This window comes from Medicago truncatula, chromosome 7, assembly GCF_003473485.1.
Source record: "Medicago truncatula cultivar Jemalong A17 chromosome 7, MtrunA17r5.0-ANR, whole genome shotgun sequence".
NCBI lineage: Eukaryota > Viridiplantae > Streptophyta > Magnoliopsida > Fabales > Fabaceae > Medicago > Medicago truncatula.
Genome location: NC_053048.1, coordinates 25,358,646 through 25,380,980, shown reverse-complemented (window position 1 = coordinate 25,380,980; position 22,335 = coordinate 25,358,646). Strand labels below are relative to the sequence as shown.

The 22,335-nt window shown below is 32.1% G+C and overlaps 1 protein-coding gene across 6 annotated transcripts; it reads right to left on the bottom strand.

Moving 5' to 3' along the window:
• Window positions 1-6,689: 6,689 nt before the first annotated feature.
• LOC11433989 (disease resistance protein RUN1) lies at window positions 6,690-20,954 on the bottom strand. Of its 6 annotated transcripts, XM_024769480.2 has the most exons (7): window positions 14,780-14,922; window positions 11,256-13,739; window positions 9,895-10,173; window positions 8,601-9,431; window positions 7,738-8,187; window positions 7,428-7,557; window positions 6,691-7,314 (listed from the first exon to the last, which is right to left on the bottom strand). In XM_024769480.2, exons 3-6 carry the CDS (start codon window positions 10,138-10,140, stop codon window positions 7,429-7,431), a joined length of 1,656 nt encoding a protein of 551 aa, XP_024625248.1. In that variant the 5' UTR covers window positions 10,141-10,173; window positions 11,256-13,739; window positions 14,780-14,922; the 3' UTR covers window positions 6,691-7,314; window position 7,428. The 6 variants fall into 6 exon arrangements, 3 of the variants coding, with proteins under 3 accessions (XP_024625247.1, XP_024625248.1, XP_039683572.1); XM_024769479.2 differs by lacking the exon at window positions 11,256-13,739 and having other exon boundaries at window positions 6,690-7,314; XM_039827638.1 differs by lacking the exons at window positions 11,256-13,739; window positions 14,780-14,922 and adding an exon at window positions 18,703-18,839.
• Between the last annotated feature and the right edge of the window lie 1,381 nt (window positions 20,955-22,335).

The following is a 22,335-nucleotide window of genomic DNA, read 5'->3' as shown; positions in this document are numbered from 1 at the left end:
TACTATCCTCGCTGCTAGTCAAGAGCAGGGCCGTTCCTATGATATTGGAGACCCGGCTCTAAAAGTAAATATAGGTCCCTAGAAGAAAAAAAACACAGTTTTTAAAGAGGAAAAAAAAAAGTTGTTTTATTTTACTTTTTTAGAGAATAATTATAATTTTTGTTGTTAGAGTTTTGTTATTTTATTCTACAAGTATCGGCCAAAAATTGCAAGCAAAAACAAACACTATTACCACTCAGTCATCTGAACTTATCCAACATATCTACACGTTACTTATATATATACAATTATCAGATGCATTATATTTATAAAAAAAAAATAAAAAAATTGGGCCCCAAAATTTCGAAAGCCCAGCTCTATAGAGTTGTTTGCACCCCCAAGGAACAGCCCTGATCAAGAGACTCGATACTCCATCTCCCCCGTCAAAAGTGAATTCTCTAACAGCTTAAGAGTATCTGAAATAGCCTTCAACTCTAACTATCGGATGTTTTTCTTAACAAAACCCTTGATTAGAGTGTCCAAAAGCATCAATAGTAATTTCTTTCCAATTCTTTCATTTTCCAACATCCTATTGATATCCCAAGAGTGTTTGAAACCACAGTTTAATGTAGCAAGCATTTTGCTACAGTCAGGCATTCTCGTTATATTTTTTTGACTATCAGAGTGGTCAATGTATGAATCAAGTAAAGTGTTGAGAAACATGTTGATTTGTTGTAAACCACGTGAGAGATTTGATGTATCTGGCAGTATAATTGTATAATTTTTGGATATTTTAAGTAGTTATTCAACCATGGTTAACTTTAAAGCATAGGGACAAAAGTTAGACATGGATTGATAGAATCAAGAATTTATATGTAATACCTAATTTTAGAAATAAAACCTAATTTACCTCTATAAACATTGAATTCAAGTGAGAAAGTACTGAACTACAACAAATTACATTACATAATATACTAGAATTTACGTAATTTACCTGTATAACATGAATCAATAGAGGATACAATTAAAAAAAGTAAATAATATTGTATTGAAATTTGAAATGGTCGTTTTATTTTAAGTTGAAATATTTAAAAAAACCGGACACATATTATAGGATAAAGGAGTTTTTTTATTTTTGCTAAAAAAAAAAAGAAGTTTTTTAACTTTTTCATAGATTTTACTAATTTATTTTGACATTTATATTAAATTAACATTAATATTATATTGTAACATTTATATAATATTTTTAAGGAAATTTTCTCCCTTCATAACTCAATTTTTTTTCAATTTTTTTTTGTACAAAATTATTTTTCAAATTAAATCTACATCATAAATAATAAGGAACCCACAAATTTTCCTTTAACAACATTTTTTTTCAAAGTCAAATTTAAAATCATATATATTGAATAATGAAAGTGAAACTTGAATTAAAGGACTACAAAGAATGAAGGTAATTCGACTACAAAATTAAATTTGTAAAAGCAAAAATAAAAAAATTAAATTAAAGTATATAATATAAAATTATATATATAGTAAAATATAAATTTAAAATATGGATAGACGTGAACGTCGGTACGAGACTTTTTGTTAATACACTATAAAAAGTACTACATAGAATGTAGGAAATTCTAAAATAGTCTCTGATTTTGCATTTTATTAATCAAAATAATCCATGAAATGACAATAAGTAAGTATATTGAATGATTAATATGACAATATTAACGACGTATTTTAATGTTAGAGACTATTTGGACTAACGAAATGCACATGATCAAAGATATTTTAAAATTTTGATACATTGAGTGACTATTATGACTATTCCTTACACATTCAGGGACCAAAATGACTATTACCCCTTATAAATAAAACTTTGTTTTTTATTTTTAATATAGTTTGCATTATTGTTTCTTGACCAAATACCTCTCCGGATCCTTTAAGTTTCATGTTTGTTTCAGATAAATCCTTTAAGTTTATAAGGTTTCAGATAGGTCCTTTAAGTTTCAAGTTTGTTTCGGATAGATCCTTTAAGTTTCTAAGATTTCAGATAGGTCATTTAAGTCTCGAGTTTCTTTCAGATATGTTCTTTCTATCAACCTCCGTTAAGCCATAATTGATTTGATAGAAATGACTTATCTGAAACAAACTCAAAACTTAAAAGACCTATCTGAAAACTTAGAAACTTAAAGAACCTATCCGAAACAAACTCGAAATTTAAAGGACCTATCTGAAACCTCAGAAACTTAAAGGATCTATCTGAAACAAACATGAAACTTAAAGGACACATGAAGATATTTGATCTTGTTTCTTTAAAATTTTAGCCCTACATACATGAAATGTTTAGATCCGCCCCTACTCATCAGTCTCGTGTTTGTGTGTATCAACCATCTTTAAGCTTTTACGGTTCAACGTGGTGATGCTTACCTCCACATAGACTTCTAATTCGGTTGTTAAACGAACACCTTTAACAATTACACATTCCTTTAAAATTTATAACCTAATTTCTCAATTACAATAATACACATCACCACCAGGAACACTTTAACACTACCATTCATCAAATTAAACTGAATTATGACTCTAACAAAATTCTATGACTAACAAAATTCTTATCAACAAACAGCTTGACTTTCTTGATTAATCACATTCCTGTATATATACCAACACATTTGTATCATTCATATCATGTCCCATATATAAGAGAGTAAACTAAATAAATTTGTGATTGATTTTTTTTTTTTAAGGAAAATAAATTTGTGATGTTTAAAGAAAAGAGAAATGTTATTTTTCTTTTGGTTTAAATCTTCTCGCCACCCTTTTTTTTACAGCTCCACCTCAAAATACGCAAAACAAACACATGATTTTATTCCAGGTAATATATTAGAAAAACATCCATGATTGATGTAACGACCCAAGATCTAATTAATAGTTAAATTTATTAATTAGAGTTTTATTTTTAGATAATAATAATGTGGATTTTCAAAAATAATAATAATAATGTTGATTTATAAACAAGTGAGAAAATTATTTATGAGGTATTGAATGGTTAATTTCATCACTTAACGACAAACTAGTGAATATATTTATGTAAGGAGGGGCAACATGGGAACTAGAACTGAACCTATAATCCTTTATATACTCCATCCATCTCAAAATATAAGCAAATTTTACTTTTTAGGTTCATTCAATTAATGATGTATGTATCATTAATTGAATGAACCTAAAAAGTAAAATTTGCTTATATTTTGAAACGGACGGAGTATAATCCTAGGTTTACCCTAATTGCCAAACCCTATTTCTAATTTTTTGGCTCCAAATCCATCTGTTCCTCATAAACACTTTCTTTCAATTTTAAGTCACAAGTGCATTGGTAACGTACACTTCACACCAATATTCTCCTCCACTTTCCAATATTCACCCACCACTGCCGAACTCTCTCTCCATTGCCTCCCTCCGTTGTCTCATCTTCCACGTCGTCAGCTGTGGCGATCCGTTACAATCATTGTCGCCGTAATACCTTCAACGAATATGTTATTTTTCTTCTCAGATTACTCCTAATCAAAGGTCGCTAAAATCTATTTAGTTTTGATCGACGGAAAAGGTTTCTTTTTATCGCCGCTGAAGAAGATCAGGAATCTGCAAAGAGGTATTATTCTTACAATCACCCTTCCAATTAGGTTTCCTTTTATTGAATTTTAAATTTGTGTTTCTTTTAAATCATAAATTTGTAATTAAAATATCTTCCATTTCTGACCTAGAATTGAAATCATCCTACCTAACCGTCTTGAAATCGTGTCACTGAAGTCATGCCCACCATGGGAAATGGGTTGTATCGTGATTTGGCTCATGAATGATAAATACATTGGTGTGGTGGCACTACGGTGGAGTGTAGGAACTGTGTGTCTTCAAAGCCGCGGAGCTGTGGATCAAGGACTACTTTTTTTTTTCTGAATTGAAAACTGAAACGTGTTTATTGTTGTGCTTTTTCTTTGATGATTATTTTCTCTCATGATTGTTTCTTTTGATTCCAATAATATAGTTTTAATCTCATGATTTTTTTCTCAAGAATGTAATATAAGTCATGAAGCTAGATAACTCAGTTGAAAAAGAACCGAAGGATGAAGTTCTTTCGCCGAGATTCGTGCTAAAAGTCTCGAAGGTTCTTCGATCCTAAAATGTTCCCATGATGAGTGTTATTGGTCTCCTTGATTCTTCTTTTTTATCATATTTGGAACATTTGATGATTTTTATTATATACTTTTGAAGTTTTCTATTGTTTTCCCTCTGAATTACATGAGCTTTAATTCGGCAACTATTTAGCGTAGAATCAAAATAGAGCAATTGGGTTTTCAAGTGCTGTAGTTTTGAACCAATCAATTTGCTCGATTGGTCGTTGTTAATTTTTGTTTTGAAAAGATTTAAGCTTTGATTAAAAATAGTTGAAGAATTAAACAGGGTTGTGAGTTTCTGTTTTATATAATTTCTAGCATGAGATTATATATTTTTATGGTGTGTTTTTTCATGATGTTAAGCTCTGTATTTCACTTTTTTTTGTTACTTATGGTGGTTGTTTTGGTTTTTGTTCTAATCATGGCAAATAATTTGAGTTCGGTGTTTCAAAGTGAGCTTGAAAATCTATAGAAAGAGGCTATGAGACCAAAACAATTCACTTGCTTTTTGAATTTTCTTAGAGGTTTGTGTTCTATGTTAAAAAAAAAAACACTAACATATGATGAATCAAGAGTTTTAGAATCAAGTGTTGTTTGGAAGGAAGATATCTTTATATCGAAGACGTCTTAATTGATGCAACTGTGTTTATTGTTATGTTAGAATACTTTATATTATTCAAAAGAGGCTACAATTTTCCCTAGCATTTTGAGTTTTTAGGAGAAAGACAGAGGAGAAAATAAGCATGTTTCAACACATAATGATACATTTAAATATAAAGGCTTCTCATGTAAAGCTTAGATTTTTACTTTCTCTTCAACCTGTACGCAAATGAATGCAAAGGTTCTAATATTAATTTTGTGTCTTTACATTTAATATACAAATCTGCGTATCGGTGCCGATGATTTGAAGAACTTGTGTTTGTTTGAAATTGAAATGTGCTTCAGAAAAACAGACGTTCGCTTACTGATTTCAAATCTATGCCCAAGCCAAACGCAGCAAACATGCCAACCTTCACAAACAAGCTTATCGTCGATGAGCTAAATTACAACAAGGATGAACTGGAAAAGACACGCGCTGATATGTTACTGATGTTGACTGATGAACAAAGATGCGTGCATGACAAGATCAAGGAATCTGATGGTTCTGACGACGGTGGTTTCTTTTTCTTATATGGTTACGGTGGTACTGGAAAACCTTTATATCGAAAACATTGTCGGTTGTTGTTAGATCGAAGGGGTTATAAACTTTGTGTATCCCGATTTGAATGATAACTTTGGTAACCCCTAAGACAAAAAAAAATTAAAAAATTGACACGTGGCACCTTACTTAGGGTGCCACGTCAGTGTTGACCGAGTCAACAATGGACTGGGGGTCCAAAACTGTCAAAAAATCAAAACATAGGGGGCTGTTTTGTATTTAAATTAGTTAGGGGTCCAAAAGTGCAATTAAGCCTTTTCAAAATGATAGAAATTTATGAAGTATTTTGTTCAAATTAAATTTAGAGAATCTCAAATGACACCTAAAAGTTAAGAATTTCAAAAAATTTAATTCTTATAATTTTTCAAATTTTACATTTTGGTCTCAAATTTTCCGTAATTTCTTCTCTAAGTATCATTCTCTCTCCTCTCCATTTGACGAACAAAACAGACCTAACCGACTACTTTCCTATATCCTCACTTTCATCTCTACAAAATGTGAACAAAATAGCAAGTGCATAAACGATTATATAAATAACCATTGTATAACGTGTGTGTGTAAAAAAAAAGGAGGGGTTTTAAGTGGAAAAATGATAATTGTGTCAAACTCAGAGAAGCTTAGGCTAGAAAGTGTGTTCGCTTCTAGAAGAATTATCATATAACCAGTTCCTAATTAATGCAAAATATCTTAAGGATACGTCAATAGGTTTAATGTTTTAAGATTCCAACGACCAAAATGGATCTAACCAACTATCAGTATCAAATATATAATCAATGTGATAGTTGAATATGACTTTTCCTTAAAAAGAATGACTTAATTCAACTAAGAATAAAGTAGGGAACAGAATTTCGAGCCGAATTGTTCCTGAACTTGAATCGAATCGAGTTTGAGCTAAAAAAACTAATGACAATCTCAAGTTGAGTTTTGTGTTGATCTAATTTTTATCGAACCGAATTGAACCAAATTTGACTCAACTCGACTCATTTGCAAGTTTAGACCGAACTTTAAGCAAGTTAAAAGAATAGTAGCACAATGAAAACGTACTTCATGCACGTTAAGTTATACATTTTAAAAATAAATTACTGCTACTTGAGAGCTTAATAAGGAAGAGTCTAAATATACTGGATTAGTAAAGGCTATTTGAATTTGCATATTTTACTTTATCTACTAACATAACATAAGCACCACAAGACTTTTCGAGAGCATTTACAAAACAAACTTATCACTTGTTTCATTGTTTGTAAGCTGTTTTGAACCCATTTTTATAAATTCTTCAAGATAGGTTTTTAAAAACAACTTATGCCAAACCAATTTAACTTTATTTTATCTTTTATGATAAAAAATAATTTATCCATAAATGATTATCACGATAGCGCTTATGCTAGAAGTTATAAATTAATATGTTTATCCAGAACGTATCCAAAAAAAAGAACGTATCCAAGAGAGCCTAGGGTTTGAACATACGATTATCGATGTCTCCCAGGACCAGGAAGCACATATCCACAACTCTAACAATAAATATGAGTTGGGAGATCAATCCCCCTATCCCTTTCAACACAAATCCAAATATCAACAACACAAATGAAATGAAGATCAAAGAAAGATACTCTGATCTATGACTCATTTGTATTGGGAGAACATTCCTTATTATTTGAATTTTCTACCCCTTCTTGTTAGCTTTGTCTGATACATCAATTTTACTGCTTGACTTGCTTTGCATCCTACTCATATGCCCTGCTGACTGACATCAACCCATCTTTCATGTTCTCCGCTTCTTTTTTGTACTTCTTGGTTTTAAATTGTAGTCCGCAACTGCATTTTCATTCGCAACTTAAATGCTTTTGAGGTATCTACAACTATATTTGTCTGTAATTTTCTGCAACATTAAAGTTAACCACGACGACAATTTAAAATATTGTTGGACATCTCCCAAAGTAATTTCGTCCCTTGAGAGCTCTGGGATGCCATTTCCTGTTTCATACAAAATAGTCTATATCAGCAAGTATATCAAATATTAGCAAGAAGAAATCATTATTAATACAAGGCTTCACTTTGTAATAGGATGCAGTCATATAGGTTCCTACCTTAATCTTCTTCGTTTGTTAGAATGCGAGTCCACCAAAACAGAATAACAGGAAAACAGAGCCAGAGAGGTCGTGAAATCAGAACAGTTCGAACAAGGGAAGGAAGTCTGAAGAAGAGTCTACCAAATATCTAGACTCAAAACAAAAAGGTAGATTGAATTAATAACAAAATAATAGGTTATAAGAAATGACACTGCCAATTAATCCAATTTGATTCATAAATTCTCATTGGCTCCTTACATTATAACAAAATAAAAAATAAAATAAAAATCTGCATATGGAAGCACAAATTTAGACCATTGTTACTTACATTTCCATCACCACTAGATCCAATGTCCTTATTATCTGACTCAAGGCAGTGCTTTATCTTTTTATCATTTGGTTCATTATAGACTAGATAAACTGTAGTCTTCTTCACGATAAATTTGTTTTCATAAACAACCATAACCTTCACTATATCACCTGGTTCTGTATTTGATACTATTCTCTCCCACATCTCTTCATCAAAGGAAGCTAATAATGCGTCTCTCTTATAGAGCTGAATGGTGTTCTTTGTGCAATTTATCACCAACAAAACTTTAAGGCCTTCTGATGTTATATCACCAGGAGAAGAAGAATAGACAACGCACATGATGGTTTTCAAGCTACGCCCATCCACTTGTGGAACTTCGAAAGTTACAGAAGAACCGTTATCATTGAAGGCTAGCCAATTAGGATAATTGTCACCGGGGAGTAAACCAGACCCATTGGGAGGTATTTTCTGTACATACCACATATGAGAAAATGAAACATTATTCAACCACATTGGTTCTATACTTCTATTGGTATTCTAGTTATACACTTAAATAATAGTACATGACAAATTTTAAGAGTAAATGGGATAAATAAGGAAACAATCAATTATAAAAATATTATTCACCAGCTTATAAATGTGTGAGAGTACAAAGAGGTGTGTGACAGTGATATATATACACATAGATAAAAATAGGTGTACCGTGTCACCGTGGGTGTACAGGGGAGGGAGGAGGTGACAGAGGAAGAAAGTAAAATGTTTTCTCGAAGAATATCTAAATTACATGTGTGTCAGTGTGTGATTATGTGATATACAGAGAAATACAGAGAGGAGTGTGTGTGTGTGGCAACTGTCAAATAAGAAAGGGAGAAAGAGAGAACCTGGAAAATGTTTTCTTTGAGCGTATTAACGACATGACAGTTCATTCCAATTTGAACCAAAAGTGATGTCAAGGAATTTTGTGAGCTTGAACCGCGAACTTGACTGCAACAATGAGTGGATGCTGAAGTCACAAAATTTGAGGATTGTGCTGTGTTTTGCATTGCTTCCAATTCCTCACAACTTTTGGCATGTAAGTTATCCAGAATACTTGCAACAGCTTGATTTAGTTGAGCTTCTGACTCACATTCCAACCAAAGACGTTGAAGATTCTGAAGATCTTTAAGAACAGATGGTAGACCATAGAAACTATCATTTTGTTCATCCAAGAGTTCAAGAGCTGGTGTGCCTGCAAATGTTTTAGCTAATGACAAGATATCATTTGTTGGAGACATCCAAGACTGAATAATTGAAGGAAACACATTACGTGCTAATCCTTCAAATCCACACAGTGAAATAAATCCAATGCTTTTTGATCTTACTACTGCAAAGGGCACTCTTGTTACAGCAGTCTTATCCGCAACCAGGGTGGTCAAAGATGTCATCTGTTCTATGTCCTCTTCCAACTTGTCAATTTTTGTACATCCAGATAAAATGAGAGCTTTGACCGACTCTAATTTATAGATGCTTCTTGGAAGTTCACAAAGGCCTGTACAGTCTTTCAAATTTATTAAAAGAATTTTCTTGAGAAGTCCTATACTATGAGAAACCGAGGACAAACTTGGGCAATCTTTGAGTATTAACTTTTCAAGATTCGGCAAGTTTGAAAAGTTCGGGGTTTGTCTCAGGTTATGAGAATGACTAAGATTAAGAAACTTCAGCTCCTTCATGAACTGTAAAAAAAAAAAAAAAAATTAGATAGAAACAAATAGAATTGTTAAGAGCAATTATTAAAAGATGACTATTAGCCTTTCCTCCTAACAAATATTAACCTCTCTTCATCATATTGAAGTTTTAGCAAAAATACCAGGTCAGGGAGATGATTTAACTTTGAGTAAACTAATGATAGTAATTTTAGGACTTCCAATAGAGATGAATGGACGTCCTATTGAGGATGTCCAACTTTTTTCCCCTTGGTTCTTTCCTATTTTTGTATAGCTGAGTATTCTTGCAAGTATATGATGTGTAAGAGTAAGAGGACCCTCTCTACTCTGTCTTTTATTATTTTGATTTCCTTATAAGAAAAATAATTAAGTAGATGTACAGTGAACCATTGAAGTGAACTCCTGTTTATTACTTCTAAGAGAAAAATTAATTAGTATCGAAACAAGATCAAGAAGAAAACTAAACTTGTACCTGGGACTTCCTCCACACTCGTTCCAGATTGGAATATTTTAAGTCAACAGCCACGATACATTCTTGATGAAAGTCAGCTGGTGTACATTTTAAAGGAAATCCATGCCAACAAAGCAATATAAGATCTTTCGAAAGATATTTGTAATCTCCATTAAGTTGTACACCAGAAAGTTGAAGCAATTTAAGCTTATTCATCTTCTCGAATGCTTTAGTTTCCAAATAAGTTGTGGCGTCCATTCTTGACATCTTTAAAGTCAGTCCCTTGACATCTAAAGTTTTCTGTGAACCAAAATAAAATAGATAGTTTAGGTAAGTGGTATTTGGATAATCTATTTTGAGTAAATAGGTATTTTAGTCCCTGAAATTGCAACAGACGATCAATTTAGTCATTCTTTCAAATTTTGCGCCACAAGTTTAATGTCAATCTATCTCTTTTATTGGTTTTGATGGAGGTTTATTCAAGAAATAATATGACGCAGAAACTAAATGGATTGATATTCTTTATTGAAGAAACTAATTTGGTATTTCGTAATTTGAGGAAGTAAATTTACCAACCTTAACAATTTTACGGACTAAAATGCTTATATACTCTATGTCTTTGTGTAGAAATTACTCTATAACCTTAGAGTTATTTTTAAATGAAAATTGTGCTCCTTTTATAGAAGAGCATACAACTAATCAACCCTTAATCTAAGAAGTGACATAAGGAAAAATAAACAACTATTAAAATAGAAATAACAGTAAAAGGACCCCCCCCCCCCAAGTTGGTGCATAGATATCAATCAGTTGTTTGCTGATTTGAAGGCACAAAAGGGAGACATGGTATTCCAGAATCTAATTTCTCTTTTATAAAGTGACGATTGATTTCAATATGCTTCGTCCGATCATGTTGAACTGGATTATGAGCTATACTTATTGCGGCCTTGTTGTCACAATATAATTTCAATGGAAGTTCTACTGTCATCTTTAGCTCCTTTAGAACTCAATGAATCCAAAGACCCTCACAAATTCCTTCGGCCATTGCTATAAACTCAGCCTCTGCACTGCTTCTAGCAACTACATCTTGCTTCTTACTTCTCCATGTTACCAAGTTTCCCCACACGTAGGTACAATAACCCGAAGTCGATTTTCTATCTGTAATGGATCCTGCCTAAGCAGCATCAGTAAAAATAGCCACATTTCTATCATTGGTTTTGCTAAAGAATAGGCCTTTTCCGGGGGCATCCTTCAAATATCTCAGAATTCTATAGACAACATCAACGTGTTCTTCATAAGGGGCATGCATAAATTGACTAACAACACTAACGGGAAAAGCAATGTCAGGCCTTGTATGTGCCAAGTAAATCAATTTCCCAACTAACCTTTGGTATCTTCCTGTGTCGACAGGTGTGTCCCCCTTTTCCCAAAGTTTCAAATTTTGATCCATGGGAGTATCAACATGTCTACATCCACTCATACCTGTTTCTTGTAAGAGATCAAGAACATACTTCCGTTGCATACCGATATTCCTTTCTTTGATCTAGCTATTTCAATGCCAAGAAAGTACTTTAGAGATCCCAAGTCTTTGATTTCAAACTCTGTTGCGAGGTTTCTCTTTAGTCTCTCCATCTCTGTCACATCATCTCCAGTAAGAACTATATCATCAACATAAACAATTAGAATAGTAATTTTCTCACCAGGAGTGTACAATATGAATAAAGTGTGATATGACTTCCCTTGAGTCTATCCTTGTTTCTTTACTGATTGAGTAAGCTTTTCAAACCAAGCTCTTGGAGACTGCTTTAAACCATAAAGAGATTTTTTCAATTTGCACACCTTTGACCCAAATTTTTCTTCAAAACCTGGAGGACCATCCATGTACACTTCTTCTTCTAGATCACCATTAAGAAATGCATTTTTTACATCTAATTGATGTAGATGCCAATCAAAATTCGCAGCCAGAGATAAGAGGATCCTAATAGTGTTCAACTTTGCAACATGAGCAAAAATCTGAGTAGTCCAGGCCATGTGTCTGAGTAAACCCTTTAGCAACCAGCCTTGCCTTATATCTTTCTACTGAACCTTCAAAGTTGTATTTTACAATAAACACCCACTTACAACCCACAATTTTCTTTCCAACTAGTAAAGTCATAAAATTCCAAGTGTTATTCTTTTCAAGAGCTCTCATCTCCTCAAACATAGCTTCCTTCCACTTTGGAACATTTTGAGCTTCCTGTACATTCTTTGGAATTTCTATACAAGACAAATGAGAGGTAAATGCAGAAAAAGAGGAGGATAAATTTGAATATGATACGAACCTAGACATAGGGTGCTTGGTGCAAGCCCTAACTGGTTTCCTATGAGCTATTGGAAAATCAAGAATAGGATCATGAAAATGGAGAAATTTTACCTTTACCTTTGTTTGTTTTTATAGGTTGATTCTCCCTCGGTTCAGATTCATGACTGTGCTGAGGAATCAAGTCTTCTACTACCTTATCATGGTTCCTTCTTCCATAAATTATTCCTTTCCAAGTTCCTTCAACTTCTCCAAACTTTCTTTCTGTTTCATTATAAGGATGTTCATGTAGTGACATTTGAATCAATTCTTGATTATCATTAGGTTCCAAAGAGTCATTATTAGAATTTTGGTTTGTTGCAACTAATTTTGTGACATCCTCACTCATGGAAGGAGTATGTTCACTTACATTATCTGGGGCATTTTCTTTAGATACAAATGGCCTAGAACTATGTGACATAAACATATTTTCGAAAAGAATTAAATCTTCAAAAAAAATAAGATGAATTTTCATTTGATTTCCCCCCTTGAAGATGATCGTTCTAAAAAAAAAGGTTTATTTTCAAAAAAAAGTAACATCCATAGTTACCAAAAACCGTTTAGAATTGAGATCTAAACATTTATATCCTTTTCGGGTGGGGGAATATCCAACAAAGACACGTTTACTAGCACGCGTTCAAGTTTGCCTATTTGTTTGTGTTCATGGACAAAAGTAGTGCATCCGAATATTTTTAAAGGCAAATCGGCTGAAATAGGGGCACTTTGAAAGAATTTTTAAAAGGTTTCGAGAGGAGTCTTAAGGTTTAAAACAAGAGATGACATACAATTTATTAAGTGTGCAACAGTTAATACAGCCTCACCCCATAAGTATTTTGGAACTTTAGTGGAAAAAAAGTAAGGCTCTAGCCATTTCAAGAAGGTGCCTATTTTTCCTCTCTGTGATTCCATTTTGTTGGGGTGAGCTAACACATGTACTTTGCTGAACTATCCCATTTTCCATAAAAAAAAAAGTTTCCTAAAACTGTGTTAAAATATTCAGTTCCATTGTAAGTTCTGAAAACTTGTATAGTGGAATTAAACTGAGTCTGCACTAATTTAATAAAATTCTTGACAATTTGTCCTACCTCTGATTTTTCTTTTAATAAATATACCCAATAAAGTCTAGTATGATCATCAGTAAAGGTGATAAACCATCTTTTGTTGGATAAGAATTAATCCTATTAGGCCCCCAAACATCACTATGAATAATAGAAAAAAGTTTTGAAGGTTTATATGTTTGGACAGGAAAAGAACTTCTGTGTTGTTTTGAAAATTCATAAATTTCACATTGAAAAGAAGAAAAATCATGACCAAAAAACAATTTCGGAAATACGATTTTTAAATATTTGAAACTTGGGTGCCCCAATCTTAAATGCCACAACATAACATCATCCTTATTATTTGAAACAAAAAAGGATTCAGAGAAAGAACTTATTTGTCCAAGTTGATGTCCAGTTTCAAGTTCATCTTCAAGGTAGTAGAGTCCTCCATTCTTCTTAGCACTGACAATCGTCTTCCCCGAGATTGAATCCTGAAACAAACAATGAGTATCAAAAAAATGAGTTTGACACCTTTTATCCCAGATTAATTTACTGACAGACAATAGGTTACACGACAAATTTGGGACATGTAAAACATCTTGAAGGGTTAACAATGGAGAAATAATGACAGAACCTTTTCCTGCCACGACTGAAAGAGAACCATCAGCAATCTTAATTTTTAAATTACCTGCACAAGGACTATAGGAAGAAAACATACTAGACTCTCTTGTCATATGATCGGTAGCACCTGAATCAACAATCCAAGTACGACTTGGTTTGACACTAAGAAGGGTTGACTCTAAAAAATTACCTTTTTGGGCAATGGAACCGAAAGAAAACATACCGGAAGTTGTTTGAGACTCAAGAAGCTTGTATATTGTTCATTTGTGAACGTAAGTGAGTTTGAGGAAGATTTTTGCACTCGATCCGAAGTATCTTGGAGTGCACGATCTTCGGTTGATGAGTTGAAAATTGTCTTACCCGTCATCACTGTTTCCCGCATCATTTCTCTTCTAGCCTTAGATTTATTCATCCCCTTTCTATTTTCACTTTTTGATCCGACTCAGAAAACTGCAAGCTAAGATTCTGAGTTTTTTATTTTATTTTATGAATAATGCACGGATGAACAATATTGCGGTATAAACAATAATACCGATGTGAACAGTGTACGTAAACAGTAATCACGGTATGAACAGGGCACACGTGAACAGTGATTTCTGGATATCAAAAACCAGAAAAACAAAAAGTACCGTAATAACGGCGGCTAGGGTTTATGTGGAAGCAAGACCCCGAAAATCGGGAGTTCTGATGCCATGTAGAAATTACTCTATAACTTTAGAGTTATTTTTCAATGAAAATTGTGCTCCTTCTATAGAAGAGAATACAACTAATCAACTCCTTAATCTAATGAGTGGCATAAGGAAAAATAAACAACTATTAAAATAGAAATAACAATAAAAGGAAATATTATATATTTCAAGACTTTGTGATGACAGATATATAAAGCAAAAATCACATAAGAAGATCTTACAGTGTCTTTTGACAACACATAATGAACATCCTTGTAACGCCATAACCTACTAGGCTCCTTGCCTCCCTCTCTTGATTTTTTGCGGACGATCACTCTTCCCATGTCTCTTAGTAAATCATGCATTCCAATTTTGTTCTTTCAATCAACAGTTATAAGGCTTTGTTGTACTAGGACACTTATTCCAATATCTGGATGATGCCCACAGTGTTCCAATATCGTAGTTACTTCTTCCTGGTTCATCCCAATAAAGAAAAAAGCAATATCAAGGAATATTTCTTTCATATCATCATCACTCAAACCATCAAAACTTAATTGGAGCTTCTCTAACACTTTATCATTGGGAATGAGTTTTAGTTTCTCCAATAAACTCGTCCACTCTTTTTTTCTTCGCCTTGTCAACAAAAAAGACCCAATGACTTGGAGAGCTAGCGGCAATCCCCCAGAGTACTTGACAACATCTGTAGAAAGGTTACCGAAACCTTTTATAGGATTTGGTTGCTTGAATGCATGCCAACTAAAAAGCTCAAGAGATTCATTGTCGTCCATTTCTTTCATTCTATACACATAGTGAACTTTAAGCCTACTAAGTAAATCATCATCTCTTGTTGTGATGATTATTCTACTTCCTTCACCAAACCATTCGTGACTTCCGCACAAAGCATTCAATTGGTCCTCTTTATTCACATCGTCCAACACAAGAAATATCTTTTTCTTCTGAAGTCTTTCCTTCAATATCATTTTTCCCGATTCAAGAGTACGAATCTTTATTTCTGTTGTTTTGTAGATATCAGATAGGAGTCGTTGTTGTAGAGAAACCTGCCCATTATCGTGTTCCCAATCTTCCCTGACATTTAGGAGGAAACTCTTTGCATCAAAATCGTGACGAATTTTATTATAAGCAGCTTTAGCAATTGTTGTTTTGCCGATCCCTCCCATACCCCATATTCCAAGCAGTAAAGGGTCTTTTGATTCGTGACAGTTCAATAGTTGAACAACATCTTGAACACGAGAATCTACCCCCACTGGATGGTCTGCAACGAATAATTCTGTTCTGTCTAGTAACTTGGTAACATGGGCTACTACTTTCCTGATATCCTCACTTTCATTCCTACAAATTATGAACCCAATAGTAAGCGCATGAACGATAATATAACCTTTGTATAAGAGGACTAGAGGATAATGGAATGATTTGTGGATTAATATTGGGGGTTGTGTAGTTTAAATGGTTTGAGCAAATTGTTGAAGGAGTTGGAGGAGTTAAAAACTAAGATGGTGAAGGAGAAAATATAAATTTAAATCTGATTTTTAATTTGTTTATAAACCTCTAACAATAATAATTTGTGTATTAGAAATAATCATTATTGTCACTTTAAAAATACACATTTTCCCCTATTTTGATGTATATATGTATGTAGTTTTTCCAAACTCCAAAATTAATAGTTAACTTTAATATTTAACTATTAATTGTTTGTTTTTAAGAAAAAAAATAAATATAAATTTAAAAGTTTGGGGGGCATTTTGCACATAAGTGCAAAACTTCAGGGGGGTATTTGCAAAACGTCATGTTCACTAACAGAAAAATTTGACGGAGGGGGTAAATTGACTAGCGTTGTGAAATTTCAGGGGGGTAATTGAAATTTTGTTAATTTCAGGGGGGTAATTGATGAAACTTACAATTTCAGGGGGAAATTGACTATTACTCATTTAATTAGGGTCCGTTTGGTTCGAGAATTTTGGAGGGGAGGGGAGGGAAGGGGAGATTTTTAATTTGAAGTGTTTTGTTCAATTTTTATAAGGGAAGGGGAGGGGAGCTATTCTCTTTAAAAATTTATTGCATTGCCATAATTATCCTTAAATTAATTTCAAATTTAAATATTAACCTTGTAACAACTTTTATTATTATTAGATTATATTATCTTTGTAACAATCTTACTATTATTAGATATCTTATTTTTGTAACAATTTTTGTTATTATTTTGTTATATTTTTCTTGTAACAACTTTTATTATTATTATTATTATTATTATTATTATTATTATTATTATTATTATTATTATTATTATTATTATCTATCAACTCTTATTTTGTTATATTTTCATTATTTTCTTGTAACAACTCTTATTTGTTGCATGTACACTACAAACTACTCATACTACTATTTTGTTGTTGCCAACGACCTTGTTATTATTATTATTATCATTATTATTATTATTATTATCTTATTTTAATTCAGTTTATTATTGTTTGTTGTTCCTTTTTTTCACTGTTAAATCACTTATTCATGTCTTGTTGTGCAAAATATATGAGCCAATTTGAGATAAAATAAACGGCCTAGATGTGTATTTGTCTTTCGTCGTTTTATGAAATTGTAAAAACAAATAATTTCTTTTATTTAATTAAGTTTAAGTGTGAAACAGTAAAATAATTTTAAAATCCCTCCCCCTCCCCTCCCCTCCCCTCCCCTTGTGAACCAAATGCGTTTTTAATTAAAATATCTCCCCTCCTAATTCTCGAATCAAACAGACCTTTAAGGTTGATTCTCTCTCTGCCAAACAAATCTTCAACTGCCATCGATACATTATAGAGTAAGCTGGTTTGGCAGGGAGTCCTACTTTGGTGTGGCCTTAACAGTTAACACGCCTACTAGGCAAACACATTGCATTGCATTGCATACGTACCAATTTGATATAAAATTGGCTAAAATATAGTTTTAGTCCCTGCAAATATGTCTCATTTTAGTTTTAGTCATTGTAAAAAAAAAATTGTAGAAAAAGGTCCATGGAGGGACCATTTTAAAAACAAACAAAATACTTTGCAGAGACCTTTTTCTACAATTTTTTTTTACAGGGACTTAAACCAAAACGAGTCATATTTGAATGAACTAAAACCATATTTTAGTCTATAAAATTTGACAATTGTCCCAAAAGTGTGTTTTGATGGGGGGACATTTTGAGGTAATGTAATGTTTTGAGGGATGAATTTCATTGTTTGGATGATAATTTGAAAAAATTTCAAAATGATGGAAATTTATGAAGTATTTTGTTCAAGTTAAATTTAGAGCAATTGACACCTAAAAGTTAAGAATTTCGAATTTCTTCATGGTTATAATTTTTTCAAATTTTTGCGTTTTGATCCTCGATTTTTTTGAAATTTTAAAATTGATCCCAATAAATTTTCATAAAATTGCAAATTGACCTCTCAAATTTTCCAAGAATTATACTTCGGCCCCTCAAAATTTTTAAAATTTCCAAATTGACCCATAATTTCAATTTTTAAATTTGGTCCAAAAAATTAAAATTTATAAAATTGTCCAAAAATGATGACATGTTAACGATTGCCCCGGAGCACTTTTTAAGGGTCATAAATGGTAACTTTTTATGAAAAGTTGTGTATTCAATGCATTGAAAATTGAACTATTTCACCTTTTTAAAGAATAATTTCATGATTTAAAATGCTTAAAGAGTGCCCTAGGACACTCGTTAACAAAACCCAATTTTTTATTACTTCATCCAAGCAAAAATAATGTAAAATAAAAGTAATTTAATTGAATCATTTAAATTGGCTATAATTCAAAATTCTTTAAAAATTAAAGATTTATTGTTTTTAGTTTACGGAAGAGATATAGCATATATACTATTAGAAATACCAATTGGATTAAGAACAATTTTTTGGAAAATTTCTAGACAGATAGTTGCATAGGAGTACAACAATAATTTAAATGAAAAATGATATTTGTACAATTTTTTTGACAACTTTTGAACAACTTTCTCTCTCATACTCACATTATATTCTTACTTTCTTTTTTCCTTTTTCTCTCTATTGTTGTTGACCAATAAAAAGAGAGAAAAAAATAATTGTCATAAAAGTTGTTAGCAAAAGGAGCTGACAATACTAAGTAAAGACAAATCAATTAAATTTATTACCTGGAATTTAGAATGACAACCCCTGCTGTACTACCAACTTCAAGGAGCGCTGTTTTCCAATTCATCTTCGTATATTTATCCACCGGAATTCTTGAGATGAGTTTTTCAAAACCGTCTCCAAACATGCCGGTTTGATGTCGTACTTCTGAGGGATCTACCTCATAGAACACTGGTATAACCATCCGACCCTCCCTTCTGCTAACTTTCATGATGTTGTCCAACTCTGACATACACCATCTTGAATTAGCATAATTACTAGACAAAACAACTATAGAAATTCTACACTCTTCAATTGCTTTCAAAAGTGAGAATGAGATCTGATCTCCTCGTTGAATCTCATCATTGTCTTTGAAAACATGAATACCGGCATTTTGAAGAGAAGTATAGAGATGTGAAATGAATTTTGCACGACAATCTATCCCTCTGAAACTCAAGAACACGTCGTACACGTCGTACAGCTTTCCCTGAAATTTATTATAAAAAAAAAAAAGCTTAATTGCACTTTTCCTCTATATTTTGCTAATTGTGCGATTTTGCACCCCATTTTTTACCATCTTTCTGGTTAGATGAACCTTCTTGTGTGTAATTGAACTTTTGCCCCCTATCTTTTTGCCAATTGTGCGATTTTGCACCCCTCTTCTGTTTTTTTGATTTTGCATCCGATTTGTTGCCCTTTTTCCCTCTTTTAATGATGATTTTGAACAAAACACAATTGACAAAATATGGGGTGCAAAATTGGTTAAAAAAAAGGTGCAAAATTGCACAATTAGCAAAAGATAGGGAAGAAAAGTGCAATTAAGCCAAAAAAATAAAAAATATCAAAGCTGGCGTAATAGCTGAAAATAGTGACAGGGGAGGATATATTAATTTTTAATCTTGAACTTTGATATATAATTTCTATTCACAAACAAACTTCAGAAAAACTGATTAACGTCCACTTTGCTTCCGGTTCCCTCAAAACTATTTATTTATTATAAAAACAAAAAAGCATATATTAATGATAAATACATATCTTAAAAACATATCTTACGCTACACGTTGAAACTAGCGTTGCAATTAATATCTCTTCCAAAATGTTGTACTGGACCATACATACAAATCCTGTTCTTGCTATCCACAGTTACAAGTCTTCGTTGTAGAAGGACTCTTATTCGAATTTCTGCAGAATAATATACACTGTCTTTTAATATCTTAATCACATCATCCTGGTCCATCCCACATAAGTTTAAAGCTATATCAAGAAACATATTTTCCACATCACCATCACGTAAACCATGAAAACTTATTCTTATAATCTCTTGGACTCTGGCATGACTTAAGTGATACATTCTGTTAATTTGTTGGAGTTTCTCTAATACACTGTTCCACTCTGTTTTCCTTCTCGTAGTCAACAAAAAGGACCCAATGACTTCAAGACTTAACGGCAATCCATGACAGTTCATAACAACTTCTCTAGAAAGGTCAGCAAAATCTTCAATAGGATTTGGTTGCTTGAATGCATACAAACTAAAAAGCTCAAGAGATTCATGTATGTTCATCGGTTCCATTTTATAAACTCGATAATAAAGCATATAACTATGTCTTGTTGTGATGATTATTATACTTCCTTGACCAAACCATTTGCAACTTATGCACAAAGCATCCAATTGATGCTGTTCATTCACATTGTCCACCACAAGTAACATCCTCTTCTGTGGAAGCATTTCCTGCAATATCATTTTTCCTGATTCAACTGTTTCTATCTTTTTTATATCTGTTGTTTTGTAGATATCAGAAAGAAGTTGTTGTTGTAAAGAAACTTCGCCATTATCTTGTTCCCAAACTTGCCGGACATTTAATAGGAAGCTCTTTGCCTCAAAATGGTGATGGATTTTATTATAAACTGCTTTGGCAATTGTTGTTTTGCCAATCCCTCCAGTACCACATATCCCAATCACTCGAGTTTCTTCTGATGGTTCGGTGTTCAGCAGTTGAATAACCTCTTGTACACGAGATTCAACCCCCACAGGATGGTCCGCAACGAATAAGTTGGTGCTGGAAGAAGAACTTGAGGAAGCCATGAACATTAAAATTGTTAACCGTGCTTTTAACTTTTAAAATATTCAAGGAGATGTAGATCTGATTCGACCGTGTTTGGTGTTTGTGAGTATGTGAGAGAGTGAGAGCCGCTAGAAGAGAAGCTAAAGATAAGATTGAGGGACTTGGGTTTATTAGAAAGTGAATGGTTGAGTTTTGTGTAGATGAATAAGAAATTGAATGAGACCAACCATTTTTTATTTATTAAAAAGACGAGGACAAAATACAAGTTGTTGATAACATCCAAATCTGAATTGTATGCTAAAAGACTCAATTTGAGTCCATTTTAGTTCCATTTGAGTTTGCTCCATTTATCTCATTTACTATTATGGATGTGTGATATGTGACAAAATAGAAAACTAATGGTTGAGATTAAAAGTGTTGAAAAAAGCACTTGTTTTATCAAAAACTAGTCGAGATACCCGTGCTACAGTACGGGTAGCGCAGCTTCACAACGCGTATCGACACGGGTGCCTTGGAAAAGTGAAATTATTTTTGTTCATGGTGAAGAAAATAAAATGTATTTAAATCTTAGTATTTATGTATATTGTTCGACAATAATTATTTGATGCAAGTGTAATGAATTATATATATATGATAGTAAGTGAAACTTAAAAAGAAAAAGGCAATATCAATTGATTCTACGAACTACATAGGAAAATATTTCATAGACGTAGATGCAGAAGAAATATAGTAATATGAATTGTGGATTTTTTTAGTATCGTCTAGATAATTTAAATACAATAACGATGTTTTTTTTGCCAATTCCCTTAAAAAAAATTAATTTTAACCAATTATTCTCATGGGAACTTCTATGGTACACTCACAATTTTGAGTGTACTAATACTCTTGTTTCACAAATTATATAAATTAAAGATCACTTTAATGAAATAAAAAAGTATTTGTCAATATTTATATTTTAGAAAACATCATTTCATAAGAAAAACCATCATTTCATTGTTTATAAGGATCATATTACAAAATTTACATTTTGTCATAAAAAATAATCAATATTCATTGTTATGAGTAATAAAAATTCTTAAAAATTAAATTTTATTTCGTCGAAGCTTTTGGTATATAAAATTTAATTATCTTAGTTGTCAATGATAGAAAATAATTATTTTTCTTCAATAAAACAACTAATTTATTATTAATTTTACGACTTGGTGTACCGATACACCCAAATTTATTGAATGTACTATAGAATTTGCCTATTCTCATGGGTCCCGTAAAAATACCTATTCTCATATGTATTTTCACTAATATAGTTTATATACTCACATATATTTTATTAGTTCACGATAAGTTTTATAAAGAAACATATACTCATATATTCCGATAAAAAAAATACTCATACATTTTTAAGAATGTATAGTTCATACACTCAAATATATTTTATTAATATATATTTCTCATTTTTAAAAACAATGTATTTTTATGTTGATGATATTTAAAAAATAATAATTTAGCCGATTCCCCTATAAAAAAAATTTAACCAATTATTCTCATTGTCCCGTAAAAATACCTTTTCTTACATGTATTTTTTATTAATATAGT

What these genes read in the sequence shown, in the direction of transcription:
- LOC11433989 (XM_024769479.2), bottom strand. Translation starts at nt 14,902, where the DNA reads ATGCATGATTTACTAAGAGACATGGGAAGAGTGATCGTCCGCAAAAAA. An exon ending in ATGTGTTGTCAAAAGACACT is followed by an intron (nt 10,174 to 14,779) that starts GTAAGATCTTCT and finishes TTTGGTTCACAG; the next exon opens with AAAACTTTAGATGTCAAGGG. An exon ending in GATCTAGTGGTGATGGAAAT is followed by an intron (nt 7,558 to 7,737) that starts GTAAGTAACAAT and finishes TTTTGAGTCTAG; the next exon opens with ATATTTGGTAGACTCTTCTT.